A 25,041-nucleotide genomic window follows, 5' to 3' on the forward strand; every position below is an offset into this window, starting at 1 on the left:
TGTAAATATTGATTTTTTTATTTAAAAAAAGAGCAACTTTTACCCCAAATCAGACAAAGCAGGCAGGCAGATTGAGTTGCTCACAGAATCATTCAGTGATCTATCTATCTGCCATCGGCTAGCTCAGTCTCTCATGCACACCCATGATCCAATTGGGTATCTCTTAACAGGAGCTGTTGAACAGATCAATTTTCTCCCGCCCATAGAGTTCAGCAAGAATTTTCTGTAGTTTCTCCAAGCTCCATTCTTTTACTTCATTCTCACTGTTTTTTGCAATGGCTGCCCATGAAGCTCTCTTCGTCTTATCCTTCACACAGCACGCTGCGGACCAGATGTGGCTAGGTTTATTGAGCCGGTGCTCTGAGATATACTCCTTTCCTGGGACAACCCCTACAATGACATACATGTCAAGGCAGGCCTGAGCTTCCTTTCGGATGCGGTTCTCGTACTTTGCCCAGGCATCCTGGTTCTGTTTGCTGAACTGGGGCACGATGTTTGTCAAGGTGGAAGTGGCAGCTCGACTGTCTTCATCAGGCTGATGGCCCACTGGATTCAAGTGTCCCTTTTCAATACTTAAGGATTGGGTGTAATCTTCAAAAATGGCCTGGCTCTTTTTAATCATATCAGCAGGAATGTTGGCTTGACGCTCGTCCTCCATGCTCTTGCCTAAAGTGGGATCTACAAGCTGGAAAACACACGGAACAGAGTTAGTAGCTCAATGGAAAAATGCAACAGCAACCCAGGTTAGGGGGAGTCAACCAAGGAGAGCTTCGAAGGAAGAATCTGGACTATGATAGAATGTTAGGCACATAGAAATGATAGAAGTGAGGTGATGGAATCCAAAATCTCTTTCAATGCAAGGGCTCCAAATTAAAACCACCCAAATAAATGGCCTTTTAGTCTTCACTTTAACACTTCTGATAAAGGGAAGCACCCCAATATTCTTGGTTGGTGATATCAGCAATATGGGGGAGGGAGGGAGGAGGGAGGAAGAGGAAAAGGGAGAGGGAGGGAGGGAGTGGGAGAGAGAAAGGATAGAGGATAGATACAGCTAGATAGATGATTGATCTATGTCAGACTCTGCCTTCCTAGAACATAAGACCAAATTCTCTGCATACTGGTTGGGGAATCAATAAACAGAATATTGGTAGCTCAGGGTTGAAATGAGGGGTCCCTGATACTCTCTGAGCTTGGTAGTTTTCTTGCAGACGTTTCATCACCCAACTAGGCAACATCATCAGAGCAAAGAGGAGGTTACATAGTTTGGATAATGAAATGTCTGCAAGAAGACCACCAAGTTTAGAGAGCACCAAGGACCCCTCATGGCTGGGGAATTCTGGACATCTTCAGAATCCAAAAGTCCACATGGCTTAAAGCCGTGGAGATTGAGAAAGACAGAGCTAGATGGGTCAACAGCTACAAACAGCATGAAGCAGACCATCTCTAGACCCAGAGAGGTGAGGGGAAAACATGCCCTTACCTGAGGCTCAATCATCCAACCTCGATATCTGGGACCTTGTCCGGGCTTGCATTTGTAAGCGGAGTATATGGGGATGCGCTTCTCTCGGTCATACATAGTGGCAAAACGGTAGGCGTTTTTGTAAAACTGGCAAATCCTTGCAGGGTTGCCCGGCGTCAGAGCATCTCCGGGTGGTAACTTATCCAAAAAGAACTCAAGGCAATTCTTGAAGTCTTGCACCACTTCAGCTTTTGCAGCCAGGGGAAAGCAGGCCACCATCAAAAGCAGGGATGACAGCAACAACATGGCTTGTGAAGCTCTGGGCCTGGAAGGAAGGTGGCCGTCAAAATCCTCACCAGACACCTTTGCCCTCCTACCTGGGCAAAGCACTGATTAAAAGAGTTTATGGCTTTACACAATGAGGACCAAGAACCCGTTTCCTCCACCACTGCCAATAAGCGCCACTGCTTTCTTTTCTACCCTGTTGTGTGTTTCTTGATGTTCACATTCACACTTTTTTGGTTTGTGGGGAGAAGGAAAAATGCCCAATTTTTCTTTCCTTTTTAAAGTATTTTTTTTTAATTCATAAACATTTTGAATACAGTGTATTGTGAGGGCCTATCATTTACAGGAAAGCAAAGAAAGAACTAACAGGAATATTAACACATATACTAAAAACAATAATAATAACAATAGTGTAACAGAATAGTTTTAACTAGATTTCTCTTCGTACTAGCTCATTTGTAATTCTGTTGATTATATTCGTGTATTTGCAATTATAAACCCTCTTTATATTTAATTCATACATAGCAATAATCTTTCTTCATCTAATTTCTACCTCTTATCTCTAACCACTTGTAAAATCTATTCCATGTTAAGTAATATTCTGTGTCTTCCCATTTTTCTTTCCTGACAGAACAATTGATCAGTGGGACTGTTTGCCTTCAGAAGTTGTGGGTGCTCCTATCACTGGAGGATTTCAAGAAGTGATTGGACAATCATTTGTCTGAAATGCTATAGGGTCTCCTGTTGTGCAGGGGGTTGGACTAGAAGACCTCCAAGGTCCCTTCCAACTCAAGTTATTTTGTAATTTGACTTAACATGACAAGAGAAGAACAGACAGACATGAACTAAGTGTCTTCCAACTGTTATCTCACTCTGCATGCAATGAAATGATCTGCAACTTATGAAAGCTGATGCTTTTGAACGATTCTCTTAGTTGGAAAGGGGGCTGACAGATTCCTCTGGATTTGTTGTCCCTGCCGATTAACGTGGCCCTCCTCCTACAAAGTTATCAACCCCAGAACTCTGGGGCACTAAGAAGGAATCTCTGAACAGTATCACAACTTAGGGGAAAGATGGTATGTGGATGCAGGAAGGACGGTCAAGAACTCTTTTCTATGATCCGAGAGAGAAATAATGAAATGTCCAGGTTGCGATCCAGAAAACCATTGTCCTGCTTGCAGAAATAAGCTCTGACCATGAGCTGCACAATCAAGGAACGGTCCACGGATGAGGTTGTAGGTTCTCCACCTCCACCCAGAAAGGTGGTTGGCCCCCTTTGTTGGAGTCACTCATGAGAGGCTGGACAATACCCATTGGGGTGCTTTGATTGGGATCCCTGTCCTGACCAGAAAATTCAGTTCATTTGGGAACGGTTCAAAGTTACAGCACTGAGAAAAAGTGACTTATGTCCATTTTTCACACTTGCGACCTTTGCAGCATCCCCACGGTCACATGATCAAAATGCTTGGCAACTGACTCATATTTATGATGGTGGCAGGGTCCTTGGGTCGCATGATCCGCTTTTGTGAACCTTCTGACAAGCAAAGTCAATGAGGAAGCCTAGATTCACTTAACAACAGGGTTACTAACTTACCAAATGCAATGATTCACTTAGCAACTGTGGCAAGAAAAGTCTTGAAATGGGGCAAAACTCACTTAACAAACGTTTCACTTAGCAAGATAACTTTTGGGCTCAGTTGTGGTCGTAACTTGAGAACTACCTGGATAGGAAGCAGATCTTTACTGTAAAGCAGTAAACCCCAGTATTATCTTCCTTGAATATACAGAACAAAGCTGACACCAGCCAGGGCACAGAACAGCTCAAGGAAGTAGTGCAAGATTGGAAGAGGTAGAGAGAAGACTGGCCCAGAGAATCATCAAAGTCAGGCACAACTGACTGGATAACATCATCCTCCAATACACAGATTGCAGTGACCAATGATGCTAACTCCACGTAGGGGAAAAAAGAAGTCCTAATGGAAAGAGCATTTGACTGTGGGATCAGTGACCTGGGAAGTTCGAATTGTAACGTTCACCTGAAGTTGAGCCGTCATTCATTCTGAATGCCCTGAACTGAACCCCCAACTCACCCATCCTAGTTCTACAGCTTCTTCCCTTAAACATGCAAAACCACGCCAGTTAAATATCTATGGCTGCATTCGTACAACTTGCAAAGGTTGTTAGTTTTAGCCTTGGTTAGCTTTCTTGTGGCTTAATATGTTCAAAAGAGCTCAGACAGCTATTTGGTTTGTTTCTGATTCGGGGAATCCTGTGGGGAAAAAGCAAGCTACCAAGGGCCGTTATATAAACCCAGCCTTTGTTTGCACAGTACTGGAAAACAAGAGGTGCTTATTTGTAGAGATTATTTCTCTTAATTATTTTCTGAATTGCAATCTAGTTTGACCGGCAAGGAAACAATGAAGTGGGTCTATCATCAAGCCAGTTAGCACCAATTACCCAAAAGTATAAATATGGCCAAACGGTTCAGCCAAAGAATCCATCGGAGTTTGAATAGTTATTCAGAAGTACAGGATGGGCTATGATATACAGCAGCTATTCTGAACACAGTGAAAACACACTTTAAGGGTGCAAGACTCACCTTTGGCTGTGCAATCCTTGGAGCAGGAGGTGGTGATGGTGAGAACAGCGTGGACAAGTCTGAAGTTTGAGAAGGAAGTCCAGGCTGTGAAAAGTCCTTCCACAACTAGGATTTATAAAGGAACAGAAGACTGCCCCCAGCAACTTTGGAAAGGCATTAAATGCAAGGATGAGTCTTTAATCTAAATTCTAAAACATCAGTCCTGATAATTTTTTTTTTTTTAAAGAAATCCCTAGTTCACCTCAAGGTGTGCAATTCAAGCTGGAGGAACTTATGTACCAGAATCTCATCTGGATGCGCATATCAGAAAACCTGGGTGCGGCATTAAAGGGGAAGATAGCGCCAGCCTGATTGTAATGTGCTTTGTTTTCCATTGATTAGGAACCTGGAGGCAAGGGAAATTTTTATTAAGTTGCTGGGCTTCTTTAAAAAAAAAAACCTTGACACATCTGTTTATTTGTAATAAGAGTTTAAAAATTTAGATAGGGAAGAAAAAGGCTGTCTGCAAAAAGGATTGCAAAAGGCTCTACAATCTTGGTTTTTCCAATTCAGAATGCAAAATTCTGGGCTCACTTGTGGCGCTCACAAAAATGGTCAGGTTTTTTTTTAGAGCTTTCTCGCCTTTAACAATGGCAGCAGAATCCCAGGGGCCATTCGCACTTCAGGCCTGGAGTTAGCAGGCCACTCAAACTTTAAGCCAGAGTTGCAAAAGTTGCAAAATTGGTGGCTGAAGGAGACAGGTTCATGCATGCCACAGAACACCTGTCTTCCCCCTTCCTCCCCCCCTTGTTTTTGCAATTTTTGTAGTTGAGAAATATGAAGAGCAAAATTAGTGCTAAATTTTGGAGAAGTTTATGGCATCTATTATGCTTCTTAAATGCAAGAACTACAGTCCCCAAACTAGTCCTCCATGAGTGAAATATATGTGATTGTTGAATTTGATCTGGATTCACAAGAATATAGTTGAACTCATCAATATGCGCACAATTTTCCTTCCTCCAAATGGGAAGAATTTGAAATTAAGAGACACAATTGTGAGAAAAAGCAAAATCCAGAGATTCACCTGTTCCTCAGCTGAGCATGTTAACTAACCTTTTGCTCCTTGACTGCAGCCAGAAATATGAGCCAGAAATAATATCAATAGATTCATCACATACTCATTCAGTAAGGCCTTTTTTTTTAAAAAAAGTAGGACTATCCAAATACCAACCTATAACCTTAGATCTCAGAAGGCTTCATGGGATGGCAGCAGTATCCCACATTTTGCTGCTGCTGTTGTTGCCCCAAAACTTGTGAGACCATTATGTCTGGAGACACGGTAGGTATCTTGCTTGTGAGATCTCTCTCCAAGAATGTATTTATTGATTTATTAATCAAATTTATATTGCGGGCCATCTCTCCCAAAGAAGACTCTGACAGTGCACAATAAACAAATCTGCCAATGTAAAATCGATAAAAATAGAAAATATCTCAGTAATAATTAGCAAAACCACAGAACTTCTAACCCTGGGCAAAGGGAGGATAAAAATAGCTCCCTCAGCAAAGGGGTCACGGGGGGAGATCTTTGGTTCTGGGGTGCCCCAGGCCTGGTAGAAATTCCAGGTCTTGGGGGCCTTCTGAAAAATCCAAGGGAGGGCCAATTTAATTTCAGGAGGGGTAAATGCTCCACAAGGTAGGCATCATGGCAGAGAAGATACCTACCAGATGTAGACCACCACCCCCAACCGAAAGCACTCACAAGCATGCCTTCTCTGCCAGGTTGGAGGAAGTGGGCTCAGGCCACTGGAGAGAGGCAGCTGTTCTCATTCAGTCTTGGCAACTTTAGAACATCTGCTTTAATCCAGAAATGATGACTTCCACCCGCTAGGATCTTGGCCATTTATTCAGTTATGGATGAAAGCAGGTCACTAAAGAAGACGGTGGCTGAAGGCCATCAAAGCTGACACCCACTAGAACATAGATCGACTCAAAGAAGCAGTGCAAGATTGCAAGACGTGGAGACCTGGCCCAGAGAATCCGCCAAGAGTCGGACATGACTGAATAAGTAGCACTGTTATCGTCAAGATGTCATGGTTGATCTTACCATGTAGAGGACTCTCAGTTGCCAATCACTGTCGTAGGCGGAAGCTTTGGAAATCAGAAACCTATTTATTTTTCATATCCAGCCTTTGGTTGGGAGCTAAAGAAGCCTAACTTTCCCTCTTCCTCTTCATTTTCCCACATACTCCCTGTGAAATAGGATCGAGAGACACTCACTGAGCTAAAGTCAAGCTGGAGGTAGGCCTGACCGTTCCCTCCTCCACCACCCGGGCTCTTGACCGAAGGGGAGGAACTGGCCAAAGCCCATCAAAGGACTTCTGTGGATGAAGGGGCATCACAAACTGGGATTTCCTCATCTTTGCCATAATCCACCTCCTTTTTTCCAAAAGGGCATCATGAGAAGATGACACCTCTGATTTTACCCACAAAGATGTATTAAATAATTCCACAAGGGCTTTTTTCCCCCCTCGTTCTTCTTGTAAGAATTTAAGAGTTCATAAATGTGACTGAAAAGCAGGGAAACCAGAGGAAGTGACAACAGTTGTACCAGAAATAAATCTTGAATAGTCCTTTAGGAGTATTCTCCGCTGCTGACAACCCTATTTTCAGTAATTGCAATTTACATACTTTTAACCTTCTGCTGAAGAGTCCAGTCTGGCTCTTTAGAACGTAGCCTGTTCTGGCAATCCTACAAATAATCAAGATTTAATCTCTCCACATCCACTACAAAGGTTGATATATCCTCCAGGATGGCCATTTCAGGGAGATAAGGAGGATAAGAATGGAGTGAGACGGACAAATGCATTCACTTGGAATATCCCCAGGAGGCAGGCCATTGAATTCAAAGTGGGGGGAAATGTGACTAGAACATTTTGGCAAGACTCCCAAGTAATATTTTGATTTTCTTTGTGATATATTCCCTTAGCAGTGCGCTGAATTGAATCTGCTGGTTGTGCAGAAATGTTATAGCTTACATTACTTGCCCAATTGCTAAGATCGATTTAAAAATGTGTTCTTTAAATTCAAAGGATCCTAGAATGAGACTTAATCTCTTCATATTTGGTTATCCTTACTAGATAGCCAGCTTCTGCTTGAAGAAACCACCCTATATAGGAGCCACTGATTGACAGCTTTTCTTGACAGAAGTTCTGATGTCTGATTTGTATCCACATCCTTGACGTTTCCTCCTGTATCCTCATTCACTGTCTCTATATTCACCACTACAAGTCATCACTACAATGTACTTTTACTGCTATTTTGCTTGTACATTTCTTTGGCAGTGATTGATCCTTTTCTCTTCTTGTGCTATCATACATCCTAAACAGTCTCTATCTTCTTTATTTCTTTCCTCTCTTCACTATATTCTTTTCTTTCTTGTTTTCTGTATATTTTTGTGTTTTGCACTTTGCTCAGCTGAGATTCCTCTTAGCCGGACAATTTGAGGGTTGCAAAAGATTCAGGAGTAATCTCTGAACAAAGTGTGTGTGTGTGTGTGTGTGTAGATTGAGGCTTGAAGAAAATGGAATGGGTTGGAGCTGGTCTGGTCCAGGAGGAGGGATCAAGCAGCCAAGGAGCGCAACACATGTTGCTCCAAAAAAACTCCCTCCCCCCAAAAAGGTAACTTGAATTTCTTGGATTTTTCTCTGAAAACATTTCAAATGAGGAATACAAAGTTTGAAAGAATGGTGACTGAGGTGACTCCATCCATCCCACTGCCCCCCTTCCCAGATTTCCAGTGAAAACATCCGGGCACCCGCTAAAGCCATTTTCACGGATGACCCACCAACCCTTCCATGGCAGGCTACACAATATTAACTGCATTGTCTTGAAGCTTCTTGCGTTGAGCTTCTGAAGATGGCCCAAGATCTGATTTTGTGAGAGTAGGAAGAGGCTAAAACTTCCTTTAACACTCAGGCCTTTGTCTCTGACTTGGGCTGCTTGTCTTTTCCTTGAATACCCTGATGTGTTAAGTTTTGAATGGTGGATGTGATTTGTTGCTTTTATAGTTTCAAAACTTGCCCAGTTCTTAAAAGTCTCAAGAGAGCTGACTGCATTTGTGATTTGATCTGCTCTGCATCATCTTCCCTCTTATCTGCCTTCTTAATCAGATGCCACAGATTGGGTTCGCTTGGATAGTGCGTCTGCTTTTGGGTGTTACCGTCTTTTGTTCTTTTTATTATTGCATTGGTGTGTGTGTGTGTGTGTGTGTTACTTGTGAACTGCCCAGAGTTGCTGGGAATTGGGCCATGTACACATTTAATAATCAATCGAATTCCAGATGTCATAAACAAATATTCACCGTATTTGCCTCTCTGCAATAACAGTGTGCAATTCAAACTAAGGACACGCTGGAAACCGTTTGTGCCTCCAGCAAAATCACAAGGATGCTAACCTGTTGACACAGGCACAATGATGTAACTTCGCAATGCCCCTGTAACGTTTTTCAACTTAAGTGTGTATTATAGCAAACAAATATTTTAAAAGTGGAGTAACACTACAGGCTCTTGCCCTTAGAACTATCCAGAAATGCCCCATTCCTGCTCAGTTTTGTTGAATTACAATTAGAAAGCCAATTCCAGTTAAATTGGATTAAAATCAGTATGATGTTTAAAGGAACCTTTGCCCAGATGCAAAAATTTTCCCACTCTCAAATCATCCAGGTCATGGTTGTCATGAATTGAAGAAGCTTCTTGGACGAGAAGCAAAATGTTTTCAAAGAAAAAAGCAAGAAGAAGAAAGTCCAATTGCCTTTTGGAAAAAAAAAACCCACCTTGGCTGTAAGACGTGACCTAGTTTATACAGCACTCAGCCAATGTGATGGTTCAGTCATTGTGATTTGCAGGCCAGGATTTATGTACCAAGTTTAATTAATCTTAGATGATGATGATTATCTCTAGCTTAATATGTTGCGGGAACTGCCACTTTGTTCAATGTGCTATTTGGATTCAGAAAACGGGTCGGCTCAGTAGTGATAAATATATTGTGCGGAGTTACAAAGTAGGAGTTTTCACATATAAACCAGGAAAGTATGGTATTTTCAGCAAGCTGTGGTGTCACAAGCACACAACCAAGTCAATCTTAAAACAGGCAGAGTGTTCACAATCGCTCTCCTATAAACTCTGGCTCCCTCTTGTGCCTAGAGGCTGTAATTACTACCTAAAGTTTATATATTTATATATATGCAGGCAGGAAATAAGTCTTGGATATCGCATCCTATCTTCAAAGAAAAGCTCTGAATCCTGAATGCATCTGAAAGGATCAAGGGGCCCCAATCGAGAACCATCTTCCAATCCTGTTCTGGTTGGAGAGGCTGGAAGGCAATGAGGCCAACCCCGCCTTTTTTTGCACCCAAGGAAAAGGCCACCCCACTTTCCTGCCACACAATGATTCCTGTTGAGGACCTGCGGGAGCCTTGTTCACTGCCTACTCCGCAGTGTAACTGGACCAAGCCAGGATTTGCAGCAGCTTTTTCACAAGGGGGCTTCAGATCCATGTAACGTGGTCTAAGGTGGGCATCGTGCTACCTTCCCTCCCTCTCTCTGTCTCTTGTGTGTGTGTGTGTCTCTCTCTCTCTTTCCCCCCTTTCTCTGTCTCTCCCTCCCTCCCTTTTAGATACTTTGGGCCTGGACGATTGAGTCTGAAAAGCAACCAATTAGAAAAGGCTGGGTTGCCTCATTCCGCAATATGCTGCTGCTTGCTCCGTCTTCCGTCAACACCCTCAGCAGCCTTACCAATGTCCATAAAGTAATGACACCTAAGAGTGTGCAGCTGAACCTTTTCTGCTGCATGACTTCGGTAAGGGACACCTCAGTGAAGTGAGTAACGTAAATTGGCCCCTGCCTGTACCCGTGGCCAGTCACACACATTGCAGAGTGTGGTTCCTGTTTTGCTGAATGACACTTGCGTGAAAGCAGAGGAATTTAGCTGGAGATATTATTCCAGTGTGTCCTTTTCTTCCCTCCTCAGCAGCATCCAAGAAATCCATGAAACGATATAGGCTCTCCTGCCTGGCCAGGGGGTTGGACTAGAAGACCTCCAAGGTCCCTCCCAGCTCTGTTATTCTATTAAGTCATTGCTTTGGGCGATGGGACTTGTTCCTGACATGAGTCATGGCTTGTTTTCTCCCTGCGTGCTGCACACACTCAAGAGACAGACGATCTCCCACTGCTGCAAAGTGCAGCCTTCACTGTGACTGGTTTCACAGCCACATGACTGCTGTTCCTTGTGTCCCTTCGAAGAGGAGAACCACGAAGTTGCGACTTTTCTCTCGTAATCCCAAAGGCCGGCCGGTGGGAAGCATTTCAAGCTTTCACGTCAAGGTCTTGCCACCAACACCAGGTCTCCCGGGTCGACATTCCCCAATCACTATAACCGATTTCAAATGGTGCTAGAAAGAAGAATAGACTCCGAACACCAGAAGAAATCAGTTATCCTTTAAAGGGGTCACTGGAATCTGCGAGTCCATGAATTTGCAACGCGTGGCTACCGAGAACCTCTGAAGTCTTTTGGGTTAGAACCACCCTCACTTCCATATTTATAAACCCCAACTAAGAAATGGGATATGAATTATACCAACAGAACAAACCCTGCTCTCGTTCGGGATTTCAGCTGTTGGCATTATATACCGTTAGGCCTCGGGTTGCCATCTTTCTCCAATTTGGGGTCTTCCCAAAAGATACATGGGAATACAAATCCAACAAACCTCCAGCCAGCTGCACCAACACACCCTGGGGATTGGGGAAGAATCCTCTGGAACGTCAAGCCCTAAATATTTGACTTCAAATTTGTTTTAAATGGTGACAATGTGGCCCAGAAACCGTTCTGGGAAGAGAGGTTTTCTGCTGAGTCAGCTTATTAAGACCTTCTTGCAATCAGCTCTGACTCTCTCCTATTTGCGATCAATCTGTCGATGACATTCTCACAGTATGCGTAAACACACGAACTTCCAAGGCCTAGTATCTTCCTGACTTGCCTAAGAAGGCAGGTATATTTCTGTAAGGGGTTCATTTCAATTGTCCAACCTGGCTTAATAATTAAGTCAGTTTCGCTGCCGAGGCTGTACGGGAAGAGGCAATAAATCCAACGTAAATGAGCTGGTCGCGGAAGCTTTTATCGGAAGCCTATGGACTCCCAAGACCGGTCAACGTGCAGCCATTCTTCCCCCAAAAACACTGATTTCAAATGGTGCTAGACATTGTGTACTTAAATCTAAACCACCATATGAAACCAGATTCCTGAAGGAGCTCCAGGCAAGACTTCCTTGTAGCTGGACATGTCGAAGGCAGATACTCAGGCATGGGGGCTCTATTTCCTTTTCGTTTCGATGAAGCTGGGACGGCAAAGACTCCTGAAGAGAAAGCCTTTTTTTTCCCCCTCCCCGCGTCATCCTCTTGAAAAAGCCAAAATATAGTTCGGAGCTTGCTGTGGGAAATATTTAACCGCTCTCAGGATGAAGGAAGCTGAAAGAATAAAAACAAAGCTGAGTCCACGTGGAAGAAAAAGAAGTTGAACGCACCTCTTTTCCGTTCTCAAAACGTTATCTTAAGCCTATCTAAATTCACAAATGTGCCACAAGGGTCAAAGTAAAGGAGTCCCCGGGGATTTTACTCCGCTAGTCGTTGCTGACTACAAATAGTCCTCGATTTACAATAGTTTATTTAGCGACTGTTCGAAGTTGCAACGACCACTGAAAAAAGTAAGTGAGGACCGTTTTTTCACACAACTATTGCAGTATCTCCATGGCAACGTGATCAACATTCAGACACTTGGCAGCTGACTCATATTTATGACGGTTGCAGTGTTTCCTGGGATCATGTGATCCTCTTTTGTGACCTTCTGAGAAGCAAAGTTCAAGGGGGGAGCCAGATTCATTTAACAACTGTCTTACTAGCTTAACAACTGCAGTGATTCACTTAGCAACTGTGGCATGAAAGGATGTAAAATGGGGCAAAACTCACTTTAACCACTGTCTCACTTAGCAACAGAGATTTTGGGCTGAATTATGTTTGTAATCCGACAACTACCTCTACAGGGGGCAGTGCTCACCTCTGTTTCAAGGGCCAATGAGCCAGCACTGTCTGAAGACAATTTCAGTGGTCCTGTGGCCAAGCATGGCCTATAGGCCAAAGGTGCACAGAACGCTGTTGTCTTCCACCAAAGTGGTACCTATTTATCTACTTGCATTTGCATGCATTCGAACCGCTAGGTGGGCAGGCGTTGAGGCAAAGAACAGGAGCTCAACCCAGTCCAGGAGGCACCTTGGGGTTTGCTGATGCTTCTTTCTCTCAAGTTTCTCCTCCAGATGACCCTCCAAAAATGCAAATGAGGTCTTCTTCCCACTTGTAAACACAAGTTTCCTGCTCTTGTTGTAGAGGCCAACTGGCCCAGACTTGAAGATGAAGGTATTTCCCCAGCGAATGATAAACAGATCAACTTGAAACCAGAGCGTACGTTGAGAGGAGCCTCAAGGGCAAGTCCACACGACCCACTAGTATAAAAAAGGGTAAAGCTCTTTTGGGTGATGCTCAACTCCTGATGACTTCTCCACATGGCTCCCTTTGCAACAGCACGGAACTGGCGCCAACTCCCTCCAGGATGTAAGTCTGAGTTTTAGGGTCAGGGGATGTCATCAGTGGCTGAATAGTAATACGGAAGATTTTCTGCTCTGCATTCTGTAATCAAAAGGTTCATTCTTGACCAAGGCTAAAAGGCTTTAAGCTTTAAAGGATCTAAATGTGACATCCGTCTAATAATAGTGCAGGCTACAGCACTAGTTGTTATGTGAGGGAGGGGAGGATAAATCCTTTAGATGCTGCCTTTCCCTCCATCTCTTATCTTGAAATATTGTTTTCTTTTTCATTTCTTCTCTTGCCACCTGTAAAGAATATAAAAAAAAACATTCAGATTTTATTTCGCTGCTGAAAAAATTCTTTCTTCCCTAGGGAAGGATATTTCTTTGACTAAAAATTCTAAATTAGAAACCATTCCTAACAGCAGTTAATGGACATCAACAGCAAAGCAGTGGGACTCTGAGACCGTTCACAAAAGACACTGACTGGCGAATTCTTCAAGACATTTTTCTTACAGGAGGTAACATTTCCTTATGAAATGTTTAAAAAGATACCAAGATCACTCTTTTCCTTCCCCTTCTTCCTCCTGGTTGATACATAGAAAAATGTGGCTTTTAAATTAAATATAAAAATTAAAATTTTAATTAAAATTAACCCAAATTAAAAGAAAATATTTACAGACTTGCTCTGCTCCAACCTTCAACCATTACTGCCCGTTATACTCTGGTGTGGATCTTTCTCTACTCCACTGCATCTATTTAGGCATCGACTGCACCATACAAAGATGGAAGGAGCTGCAGGTTATTTAGTCCAACTCCAGAAATTCAAAGTCAGGGCATCTACGGTGCCTTTCTCACGTCTGCTTGAAAGCCTTTGAATGAAGAGAAAGAGAAATCCTTGTTCCCTTCCGGGATCCATCCATCTATCTTTCTGCCGCCTTTTAATTTAACTCATCCCGCTTTTTTTAAATTTATCTTTTATAACAAGCTCCTGAATCACAAGGCAGCATCACGTTTAACACCAAATCATGGCCCTCACCTCAGTTTCTCATCCTCTTGAGTTCTCAGAGTCCAATTTAAATGTTGTCCCAGCAGGGGGCAGCAGCTACCCAAATTTGACGGAGTCTCGGATGAGAAGAGAAGCAGGTTTTGGGGAAGGGTGGGGAGGGGGAGGAAGAGAGAGACCCCCCCCCCCAAGAAAGTCCAGTTGCCTTTTGAAGAAAAAAATACTGGATGATTGAGAATCTCCACAGACATTGTGAGGGGTGGGACCTGAATGGCGTCAGCCTGGGGAGAATCCCACCCAGACCTTCTAGTACTGTAGAGGAGACCGTCTCTAATCAAGTCGCTAGGAATCGAGCTTGCGGGTTCCTTCTTCAGTGACTCAGTTCACACAATAATTAATTATTCACTTGAAGATCTGGAGGGTGTGATATGGTGGCCTCCATATATAAATCTAGTGGACAGCCAGTTTGGTCCGGCGGTGAAGGCACCAAGCTAGAAACCAGGAGACGGTACCGTAGGCCATGAAAGCCAGGCGGGTGACTTTGCGCCAATCACCAGGAGACGGTGAGTTCTAGTTCTGCCTTATGCATGAAAGCTACCCAGGTGACTTTGGTCCAGTCCCTCTCTCTTAGCCCAACTCACCTCACAGGGTTGTTGTGGGGAAAACAGGAGGAAGAGGGTGTGTTAGATGTGTTTGCTGTCTTAAGTTATTATTTATTAATATTAGGGGGAAAATCCCATGTTCTGGAAAGCAAAACTCACCTCATCTTTGTAATCATCATCTTTTGGTTCAAGACATCCTCCTGAGAAGAGCTACACCTGAAATTAGAAAGCAACTTTGTTATTATTCAAAATATGCCAGGAAAAATCCCCTGCAATCATTACTTGCCATTCCCTACTTAGACCAAAGAAAATTTGGAGACCTTGAAAAAACAGAATTAAGCTTCCTCTCTCCCCAACAGTTTGTGCTGCTGTACCGCTGTCCATAAAGTTACCTGAAACAACATTCCTATTGAGCGCTAGAAGAAACTTCTAATGTTTTAACAATAGAAACCAATGACCCAGAGCAATGTTTTTCAACCTTGGCAACTTTAGGAGGTGTGGACTTCAACACCCAGAATTCCTCAGCCAGAAGTCCACAAATTCTGAAGAACGCCAAGGTTGGAAAACAATGACCCACAGAAGTAAGTGGGCACCATTGTGCCCTGTGCACATACTGAAGCAGAAGCCCAAAGTCAGGTTGAAATTGGAGAAGCTTCGATTTGGACAGCAGCACTAAGCAGCGGGTTGGCCTCTCCCTTCTCTAGAATTCGACTCATCAATGGTACAACGGAGATTGCAGAACGATTTTCTTGGTACAGGAATCCTGGCTCAGAGCTTGGGTTGCAACTGAACCACAAAACCCCTTCTGCAAAATCCAGTTTGCACAGTGGCTAGCATTCCCAGTAAATCTCGACCATGGTTGGGACAGCAACGGCTAAAATACATTGAAAAGTGGAACCCAGAGCCTTTTTCACAAAATGACTGAAGAATTTCTACCCTTCTCTCACGGGCCCTTAATTTATTCCTAAAGCAAACAAAACAACCCACTCTGAAACTGGGGTAGCCTGTTCATTTATCTCGGTTTGTTAATTTCCTGATTTGGGATCTGACAAGAATAATTATTTTGAATGATAAACGATAACGCAAGCAGCGGGGACGTTTGGCCTGGGTCCCCCCTCTCTCCGTTCCAGAAAACCATCTCAACTGGATTCTCTCACTGGCATCCTTCGAGTGGCAAAAGCCATGGCCTTCTCATTTTAAATAAAGTGCCTTTATTTTAAAAAAAAAACGTATGCAAAGAATGACCCTATATAGTCTGACACAGGGTTGGTCCAACTTTGGACACTTTAAGACTTGTGGACTTCAACTCCCAGAATCCCCCAGCCAGCATGAGGTCAAAGTGTCTTATTCATATGCTATGTATGGCTTTTATGACCAGGACAATCCTGCGAGAAAAGTGAACCTTGTGAAATGTTGACACTTTGGAAAGAGGGCAGAGAAGAGCAACAAGAATGATTAGGGGCTGGAGGATAAAATGTATGAGGAACGCTTGCAATAACTGGATATGGCCAGTCTAGAGAAAAGAAGGACCAGGGGAGACAGGATAGCAGTCTTCCAATATTTGAGGGCCTCCTACAAAGATGAGGGGGGTCAAACTATTCTCCAAAGCACCTGAAGGCCAGAGAAGGAACAATGGATGGAAACTGAACAAGGAGAGAACCTACCTAGAACTAAGGAGAAATCACCTAACAGTGAGAGCAATTAACTAAGGGAACAGCTTGCCTTCAGAAGTTGTGGGTACTCCATCAATGAAGGCTTTCAAGAAGAAACTGGACTGCCATTTGTCAGAAATGGTGTGTAGGCTCTCCTGCTTGTGCACGGGGTTGGACTAGAAGACCTCCATGGTCCCTTCCAACTCTATTATTCTATGTTCTAAATTGGGGTTACAGATAGAGGGAGGACACACAACCCCCCAGTTTTCCCACCGTTGAGCTATTTTAACTTCCACTCTAATCTGAAATAATCCCTGCACGTTGCCAACCCAAAACCACTGAGGTGGATTCAATGAATTCTCTGCCTGGCTCTTTAGTTTCCCCCACTCCAAATGTCCATCATGAAAAGGAAAGAGGAACTCATGACTGGCCGTTCACACCCAACAAGTTCTAGAGAAGTTGACTTTTTTGTAGTATTACCCTGTAAAAGAATTTATGAAACGCTTTGGAGTTTGAACAAAGGAACGACGGAAAGCAGGCCTTTGGCCTTTTTCTCAGAAAACAGCCCTGTACATACCGTACGAAGCTAGTAACTTCTGGAATGTGGTTGATTTCCGTCATCTCATTTAATGAATCAGACTCACGTTAGCTTTTTCCTTACCCTCCTCATATTTTTTGCAAGCCTTCTGGTGAACTGGCATAAAAGAGAAGAAGTGGGGAGGGAACGGAATTGTGGGGAAAACATTTCTGGGGTTCTTTTTAATGCATTTGTTTTGGGACTTTGGCAGAAAATTGCTGAAAGAAGAAACTACTCTGCTAGCAATGTCTAATTCAGACGTTTCAAGTAAGGGAGCAAACTCGAAGGAGCTTATTGGGAAACGCAAGAACTGTGCACGGACAGTTACCCATTCAAATCCAGAATCAATTCAGAAGGGAATCCAACCAAACAAATCAAAATCTACCCGTACAATCCTTGCCAGGAACCAAAAGAATATTTTAAGTATGTCCAATGGGATGTTTGAGGGTTTCTCCTTCCCTTAAACATCAAAGGATCATGCTCTAAATCAGTGGTCTCCAATCGGTGGGCCGGGGACCACTGTGGTGGTCCGTGAGAAAATTTTGGTGCTCCGCGGAGAAATGTCTCCCCAAAGCAATTAATGCAGGCTGCGCGGGAACACAAGGCTGCGCCACCCACATGGCCCGCCCATCTGCTGGTCCCACCCCTTCGGCTGAGCGCAAACCTTACATTGAGTAGACCCACACGAGCTGGAATTGGAAGGTAAGACCAACGGCGAGGAAGGGAAATCCTCCCCAGGGTGGCTTGCTGACATTGGTGGGAAAGTCAGTCCCATATTCCAAAGCTGCAGTAGTCACAGGACTGGCCCTTGGGTCATCCCGGAGCAGCTTCTCCACTCCATGGAAGGCCGGTGCACCCAGGTGGAGGAGTAGCTGCTCCGGGATGACCCAAGGGCCAGTCCTGTGATTACTGCAGCTCTGGAATACGGGACTGACTTTCCCACCAACGTCAGCAAGGTACCGTCAGTCAAAATTCATATTAGTGGTCTTAAAATTATGAGTTTGGTGGTCCCTGAGGTCCAAAAGGTTGGCAACCCCTGCTCTAACTAACAGTGTGTAAACTTATAGGTATTTCTATATTTCTCTGGCAAATTGTGGTATTTATTCACAGGTTCAAAGGACTTCTTGGTAATCTGGTACAAAGAGTTAATTACAAAAAGGGCCAAAGTCCTTGACACCTTTCCTCTTATATTATACAAGTCTGCATAAGATCCATAGGTTGCATTGTATGTAGAATGCAAGATGTGTACAACTATACATTTCCACCACTAACGACAATGCATGTTTATTATAAAACATTATAAAGAATGATATCCCAATGTGAATACATGCAGTCCGTCTAATAAAGGCTGCTGGTTAAATGTGTTATGTGGCAAGAGTTTCATAATTTAAGATTTAGCCTAGTTTTAGGATATGAAAATACTATGGAAAAGTCAATTCATTGTCCAAACAACTTCCCAGATTAGAGCTAGGATGAAACAAGAATACAATTTCAAGTGATCTCAATCCAGCTTTGCCCCAGCTACTGCCGTCTTCAGAAGACAATACTCAGAACACCTAAGTCCCTGGCAAAGCTGCTCAGGAGGATAGATATGCACCCACGATTAAATCCAAACAATTCTAGATGACTAAGTGTTTGGTCTCTCTATTTTACCATATTGTAACCATCTGTATTCCCCCCCCCCCGTAAAATACATTAAATTCTGGAATTCTCTCATGCTGAATGTGTTGTTTACTTATAATGTATCTTCCTTGTTCTCACCTTTTTAAAAACATACATCAGTGAAATCAAGGAAATTATTTGTAAGGATCTAACTCTGCATGGTAGAAAAGTAAGCAAATTATAGGGAGAAAATAAATATAGAGAAATTCTCACCTTTCCAAAAGGTATGTGTGGAAGTCATGTAAGACCCTATACATGGGGCATAATATATGCCATAATATATTATTAGCATCTCTCTGCTCTGGCCATTTAAGGGAAGGTGGAGTATATATACTATTCTACCATAATAGATATTTCAAACTGACAAAGGATAGGCAAATAGGGGTTTTTTTGGATGGCGGGGGGATTCAGAAAGTTTATAGATTTGCAGTTAAATTTTCCAGTCCCTTCTCAAAACAGAATGGGGTTTTTTTGGCTTTGTAGATAGTTCTTTAAGGCTGTTTAAACTGAGGAACGATACACCAAAGAAATAAACACAGATAATCAAATAGTGTTCATGAAAAATGAGCAGAGAAAGTTCGCGTGCATGCCTAGAGACGGAGAAATCTGGTGATTTTTCACACGAACCTATCTCATTTTTGCATTTTTGAATCAAAACTTTCTTCAACAGGTAGAGAATTTTGCAATGATGTTTGGGAATAATAATAATAATCATCATCATCATCATCATCCAAGAAAGAGTGGTACAAAAAAAATAGTCAGAAAAATTGTTTGCAAAAGAACGGGTGTACGTTAAAATATATAATATATATAATACTTTTTTTGTAACTCAGCATGTTGTACAAATGCAAACTGGTAGGATTATAGTTCAATGCACTGCGAGCACGAAGAACATGGTTTAATTTCAAAATCTAGCAGAGGACTAGTGTGTGTGAACCCAACCACAATGGTCCCGCAAGTCAACCAGATGCCTTGTAGCATCCATCACCAAGAATTGGAGCCCACTTCTCACCAACAGACCTACCAGCTTCCAATCCAACCAATGACACAATTTGGCAACGCGCGACGGAAAGGCCCATTAAAATCACCCAAATTCGCTGAAACCCCCACGAACAAAAGGGGTTCTCTTTCCCCATTTCTTCTGGCAAGAAAAGGCATTTCCTGGCACCCTGATCCGGGTCCAGCATTGCTCTTTGATGCAGAACTATAAGCCCACAGACCCTTTATAGATGTACAAAAAAAGAAACACCAAACCAACAACCCCCAAGGACAGCATTTCTGATCAATGGCTGCAAAGGACTTGACAGCAGAGGTTTTGGGACCCGTCATTATTTCTAAGAGCCGCATAATTAGCAGCCCCGGAGTTTTGAAAAGCTTGGAAGTCGTGCACCGCAATGTTCTTGAGAAAGAGAACATGGGCCAGCTTTTGCTAATTGGACTGATTGTCTAACCGGTGCCAACCGCATTCAGGGCAACAGGACCCAGCTGCTAGGCATGGCAACTCACACACCTCCCAGAGAGAGAGAGAGAGAGAGAGAGAGGCCAGCCTCCCCGGGGGCAAGTGTGTGGACTTTGGGTTTGGGCATGTGCAAACAGAAGCACAAAAAAGCCACGCACGGGGGTGGGGGGAAGAGAGGGGAAATCTGAGAAGGGCTGCTCTTTCTTAAAAACAAACGTTAAGCTTCTAGTCCTTAAGCTTAGAGGAAGGAAACCAGTTGTTCAGGAGAAGCAGCAGAGCGATAAATGAGCTGCCTTCTGCTTCGGCGCGTAATTAACAACAAAAGTTTTAAAGTGCTCGAAATAAAAATTCAACCTGTTGAAAAAGTAAAATCTTGTATATATTTTGAGACGGAGATGGTCTAACCATTCTCTAGGAAGAGCCAAATTTGAATTCACACAATAACCGTGTTGCTTGTATCTTTACAATTGATATTGTTTTATTTGTTTCCTAGTATGATTTGATTGCTTATTAGTAACCTATGACTACCACTAAGTGTTGTATCTTATGATTCTTGATGAATGTATTTTTTATGTACATTGAGAGCATTTGCACCAAAGACAAATTCCTTGTGTGTCTGATCACACTTGGCCAATAAAGAATTCTATTCTATTCTATTCTATTCTATTCTATTCTGTTCTGTTCTGTTCTGTTCTGTTCTGTTCTGTTCTATTCTATTCTATTCTATTCTATATACGACTTAAGCCTTACGCCGGTTAAGTAAATGTTGTGTTCACACAAGCCATCCTTCACACTATAAACCATTGGATGGCTAACATGAAGGTTCGATATAAAATAACATTGTACGGCAGTGGCTGGATTCTCACAAAATGCTAAAACATATAAAGTATCCAACATTTTAGCTTAGTCGAGTACGTAAATAAGAATCTAACCAGGGTTTCCCACCCTGCAAAAAAATAAAATAAAATAAAAAGGAATATGCCCTGAGTAAAGAAATACTTTAACACATCTTTGAGAGTTCTATATATTCCTTATGAAAACAGTGTTTAAATGCCTAAATGAAACTGAATTTACAGGAGATGTAAATGTGTAGGAGAATTATAGTTATTCAGTTTTGGTCGCCACGATGTAAAAAAGATGTTGAGACTCTAGAAAGAGTGCAGAGAAGAGCAACAAAGATGATTAGGGGACTGGAGGCTAAAACATAGTAGGAAAGGAACTGGATATGTCAGTCTAATGAAAAGAAGGACTAGGGGAGACATGAGAGCAGTGCTCCAATATCTCAGGGGCTGCCCCAAAGAAGATGGGGTGAAGCTATTCTCCAAAGCCCCTGAGGGCAGGATAAGAAGCCACGGGTGGAAACTAATCAAAGAGAGAAGCAACTCAGAACTAAGGAGAAATTCCCTGACAGTGAGAACAATTAATCAGAGGAACAACTTGCCTCCAGAAGTTGTGAATGCTCCAATACTAGAAGTTTTTAAAAAGATGTTGGATAACCATTTGTCTGAAGTGGTGTAGGGCTTCCTGCCTAAGGCAGGGGTTGGACTAGAAGACCTCCAAGGTCCCTTCCAACTATTCTATTCTATTCTATTCTATTCCTATTTCTATTTCTATTCTATGTAACTTTTCCTCCATTCCTCTCCTGAGAAACTTCTACTCATGAGAATCTAGCCAACACACTGGAGGAATCTCTCTTCTAAAACTCCCTTCGCTGTCGTGCTAAGTTTGTACCTGTAGAGAATCAGGCACGTACGTTTCTTCCCGCCTGTAAAGTAATCCTAGCCTAAGCCACATTTGGATACAATGCTTCACCTTAAACTGTGATTCGGCACTGCAGCAATTCTAAATGCCCCCCATGTGTTCCTCTCTTGTCCCCAGTGCAGCTTTGAAGATGACAAAGGCAGCTTTCACTTCCGCTTTTGGTAAGAATAGCAGAAAGAAAGAGCATATTATTAAAACGCTTTTAAAAAAAAAACCCAAAACCAGGAAGCAAGAAATACTCTGTGAAAAGAAGAACGAAGGGTCTTTTTGAAGCAAGGCAAAGCCTGTTTAGTCTGGACTTCTGTGTTCAACAGTGGACTTCTAAGAGTCCACCATCTTGAATGTGAGTCTTCTGGTTCTTGCGAACGTGGTTCATGCACAGAGTTACCCTGACTTATAGCGGCTGACAGAGAGACTCCTCAAGATTATTCTCATTCTTTTCCAATGGGCTTCACCAACACCGAAAGCTAAGCCAGTTTGTGGCTTTGAGGAATCGGAATAGTTACCGATTATTCACCCACCCGGTAGTAAAAACAGCAAATAGTTTTAAACAGGCCGAAAACTGTCAGGGCCTTTGATTGATTGCAGCTATTTCAGTTTGGCTAATATTTGTGTTCCTAAAATAACTTAATAATCTGGATTCGCACGATAAACTGAAACAAGCCACAGAGGTGGATCTCCATCAGTAGCTGGAGCATAAACTTAGATAATTCATCATATTAAAGTTTATCCTGAATGCCATATTGATAGTATGACTGCACTGTATCTATTTATGCCAGACTTTCTCAAGCTTTACAACTTTTAAGATGGGTGGACTTCAACACCCAGAATTCTGCAGCCAACTTAGTTGGGTGGGGAATTCTGGGAGTTGGAAGTTCACCCGTTTTAAGTTGCAGCACCTGAGAAAACACTGATCTATGTAATATCCTTCTTCGGAAAATAATACTTTTTAAAAAAATAATGCCCCGAATAGTAAAAATGTAATTTTAGGCCACATGAACCAGACGTAAGTTCTCAGAGTCAATGGTAGTGGTTTACAACCTGTGCACTCTCACCCTGGCTGAATGTATTGTGTGGGTGTGAATGCCACACTAGATTCAGAGAAACCACAACTCAGTCAGAGAAAGGCAATGAGATGGATGAAGAGAGAACTAAAGAAATCAGCTTGTTCGATCTTAAGACTGACAGGCCATAGGAAAGATCTAGCACTTGCAAGGAGGTTGTGCCAAACGTTGGCTTCACACCTGGTCCCTCTCCTTCCAGCAGGCCTCAATATGATGGATTTAAATTATTGGAAGGCACACTCCAATGGAATGTCAGGGAAAACTCGGTAATAATTCCATATGAGCAGTTGGCAAGGAAACCAATAAGTAAGTCGTAAGTCTTTTTTTTTTTTCAGTGCCACTGTAACTTGGAGCAGTTGCTAAATGAATGGTTGTAAGTCAAGGACTGCCTGTATTCCAGGTCTTCCAACTTGGCCAGTTTAAGACTTGGGGACTTCAACTCCCAGAATTCCTGAGCTAACATGACTGGAGGAGGAATTCTGGGAGTTGAAGTCCACAAGTCTTAAAGCTGTCGAAAGTGTGAAGGCCCCTGCTGTGTTCTATTTCATATGGAACCCAGAACATTCTGAAGGTTTGCCCAAGGACTCTGAAGACAAGGGAAGTGCTACTGATGAGTGTCCACAAATCTCCCAAGAGGCTTGCCAAAATTTGAGTAATAGTAGTTTTGCTCCCAATATTTCCGTCTGGAAGTATCTGGAAAGTTTTAAGACCTCAAAATTCTGGATGATTTCCCCACTCGAATTTTTAAAGATCGTCCAAGTATTGTCATGGTACCACCTAACCATTTCCAGGTTTATTCAAACGTTTATTTGTATATATTTCTGCGACTGGGGAAATTTTATGGAACTCAGATATCAATCTCTGCACAAAGAAGATTAGATAGCCTTATATCTACCCTAAAAATTGTTCTGCCTCGGACTCTGTTGATTGCGCTGAGGCTGTAATTCTGTCCAAAAGTCTTCCATCAAAGTCTCAGCGATGCAGAAGCTCCCATGACAAGCAATCTGGTTGCCCCAAGTCTTTTTTTAATGCAATTTTCCCACTGCAAAGGTTTAAGACTTGCTCACGAATAGCGTAATATTTGGCAATACCCAGAGCTCTGAGGAAAACACTGCTTAAAGGGGGATCTGGATCGATGCTTTCAGGAACCCCTTTTAAATCATGAAACCAGTAGCATGATTCTCTAGAACAGGGGCGCGTAGATCTGACCCGCGGGGCCACCCTGAAAACAGCAAAGGACCAGCCCGCGGTGCCTCTGCCAGGGAAAATGGACTCTGGGATGCGTTTTCACTGGCGGAGGGCTAGAAAACAAACTAAAAGCAAAACAAAACAAAAGGAAAAATGTTTCCTGTTTTGCATTTGAGCATCCCAGAAGGGACAGGAAAGGAGGAAAGGGAAAGAGGAAAGGGAAAGAAAAAGAAGGAAAGATGGAAAAAGAGGAAGGAAGGAAAGATAAGGAAAGAGGGGAAGGAAGAAGAAAGGAGAAAGGAGAGGGAAGAAAAAGAAGGAAGGAAGGAAGGAAGGAAGGAAGGAAGGAAGGAAGGAAGGAAGGAAGGAAGGAAGGAAGGAAGGAAGGAAGGAAGGGAGATAGGAGCATTAGGTTAACTTCAGTTCCTAGAGAAAAGATGCTCTATAACTCCAACCAACCAACCAACCAGAAAATCCTGCAAAAGTCAGACAGAATGTCACTGATTGAACAGATAATACAGTAGAATATTGATCTGACAGCCTTCACTTCCCACCTCTACAAAAATATTTCTACGTGTATATTTATTTTATACAAGACAGTCAACTAGTTTGTCAAGAAGAAAGATTTTAATCATACCCCTGTTAACTGTGCTGTTCTGCCTGCAGGATACTTCTTTCTGAATATCCTTTGTGGAATACGAATATATGTATGTATGTATGTATGTATGTATGTATGTATGTATGTATTTATGTGGATCTTTGGTTATTCGGGTCTTCCAATCTTATGCGGGAGAAAACCCGAATAACCAAAGATCCACATACAAATACCTCAGAAAACACACATATAAGAACCTCATTCAGCTTTGTTCGGTATTTGTTCGGGAATACCATACATTTAAGTACCCACGAAAACTTAAGACAACATGTGTGTGTGTGTGTGTGTGTGTGTGTGTATGTATGTATATATACACATACACATACACATACACACACACACACACACACACATATGAACACTATACAGAAGCCTGATGATGGCAGATGAGATTCTGCCGAAACGTTGCTACAACTTTAAAAGCACAACTATAATGACGTGGGAAAATACCCGAACAAAGCTGA

The 25,041-nt window shown here is 42.7% G+C and overlaps 1 protein-coding gene and 1 long non-coding RNA gene across 3 annotated transcripts in view; one reads left to right on the plus strand and one right to left on the minus strand.

The window, feature by feature from the left end:
* Positions 1-21,470, plus strand: part of LOC148125691 (uncharacterized) — a 49,161-nt gene extending 27,691 nt beyond the window's left edge. The window contains exons 2-3 of the long non-coding RNA XR_015743945.1: positions 10,152-10,401; positions 21,447-21,470. This is a non-coding gene — a long non-coding RNA (uncharacterized LOC148125691). The remainder of the gene's footprint in view (positions 1-10,151; positions 10,402-21,446) is intronic.
* On the minus strand, positions 1-25,041 carry LOC113450693 (endonuclease domain-containing 1 protein-like). 2 transcript variants are annotated; one of them, XM_087935325.1, is made up of 4 exons: positions 24,940-25,041; positions 6,300-7,643; positions 1,481-6,266; positions 1-685 (listed from the first exon to the last, which is right to left on the minus strand). In XM_087935325.1, exons 3-4 carry the CDS (start codon positions 1,763-1,765, stop codon positions 164-166), a joined length of 807 nt encoding a protein of 268 aa, XP_087791451.1. In that variant the 5' UTR covers positions 1,766-6,266; positions 6,300-7,643; positions 24,940-25,041; the 3' UTR covers positions 1-163. The 2 variants fall into 2 exon arrangements, with proteins under 2 accessions (XP_087791451.1, XP_087791450.1); XM_087935324.1 differs by lacking the exon at positions 24,940-25,041 and having other exon boundaries at positions 6,300-10,255.

This window comes from Pseudonaja textilis, chromosome 5, assembly GCF_049901715.1.
Source record: "Pseudonaja textilis isolate UNSWEBS1 chromosome 5, rPseTex1.2, whole genome shotgun sequence".
NCBI classification, from domain to species: domain Eukaryota; kingdom Metazoa; phylum Chordata; class Lepidosauria; order Squamata; family Elapidae; genus Pseudonaja; species Pseudonaja textilis.

Bases quoted from the DNA above. Each gene is read 5' to 3' on its own strand.
- LOC113450693 (XM_087935325.1), bottom strand. From the start codon at position 1,765: ATGTTGTTGCTGTCATCCCTGCTTTTGATGGTGGCCTGCTTTCCCCTG. The intron at 686-1,480 runs GTAAGGGCATGT...TGTGTTTTCCAG, and splicing joins GTTGGATGATTGAGCCTCAG to CTTGTAGATCCCACTTTAGG.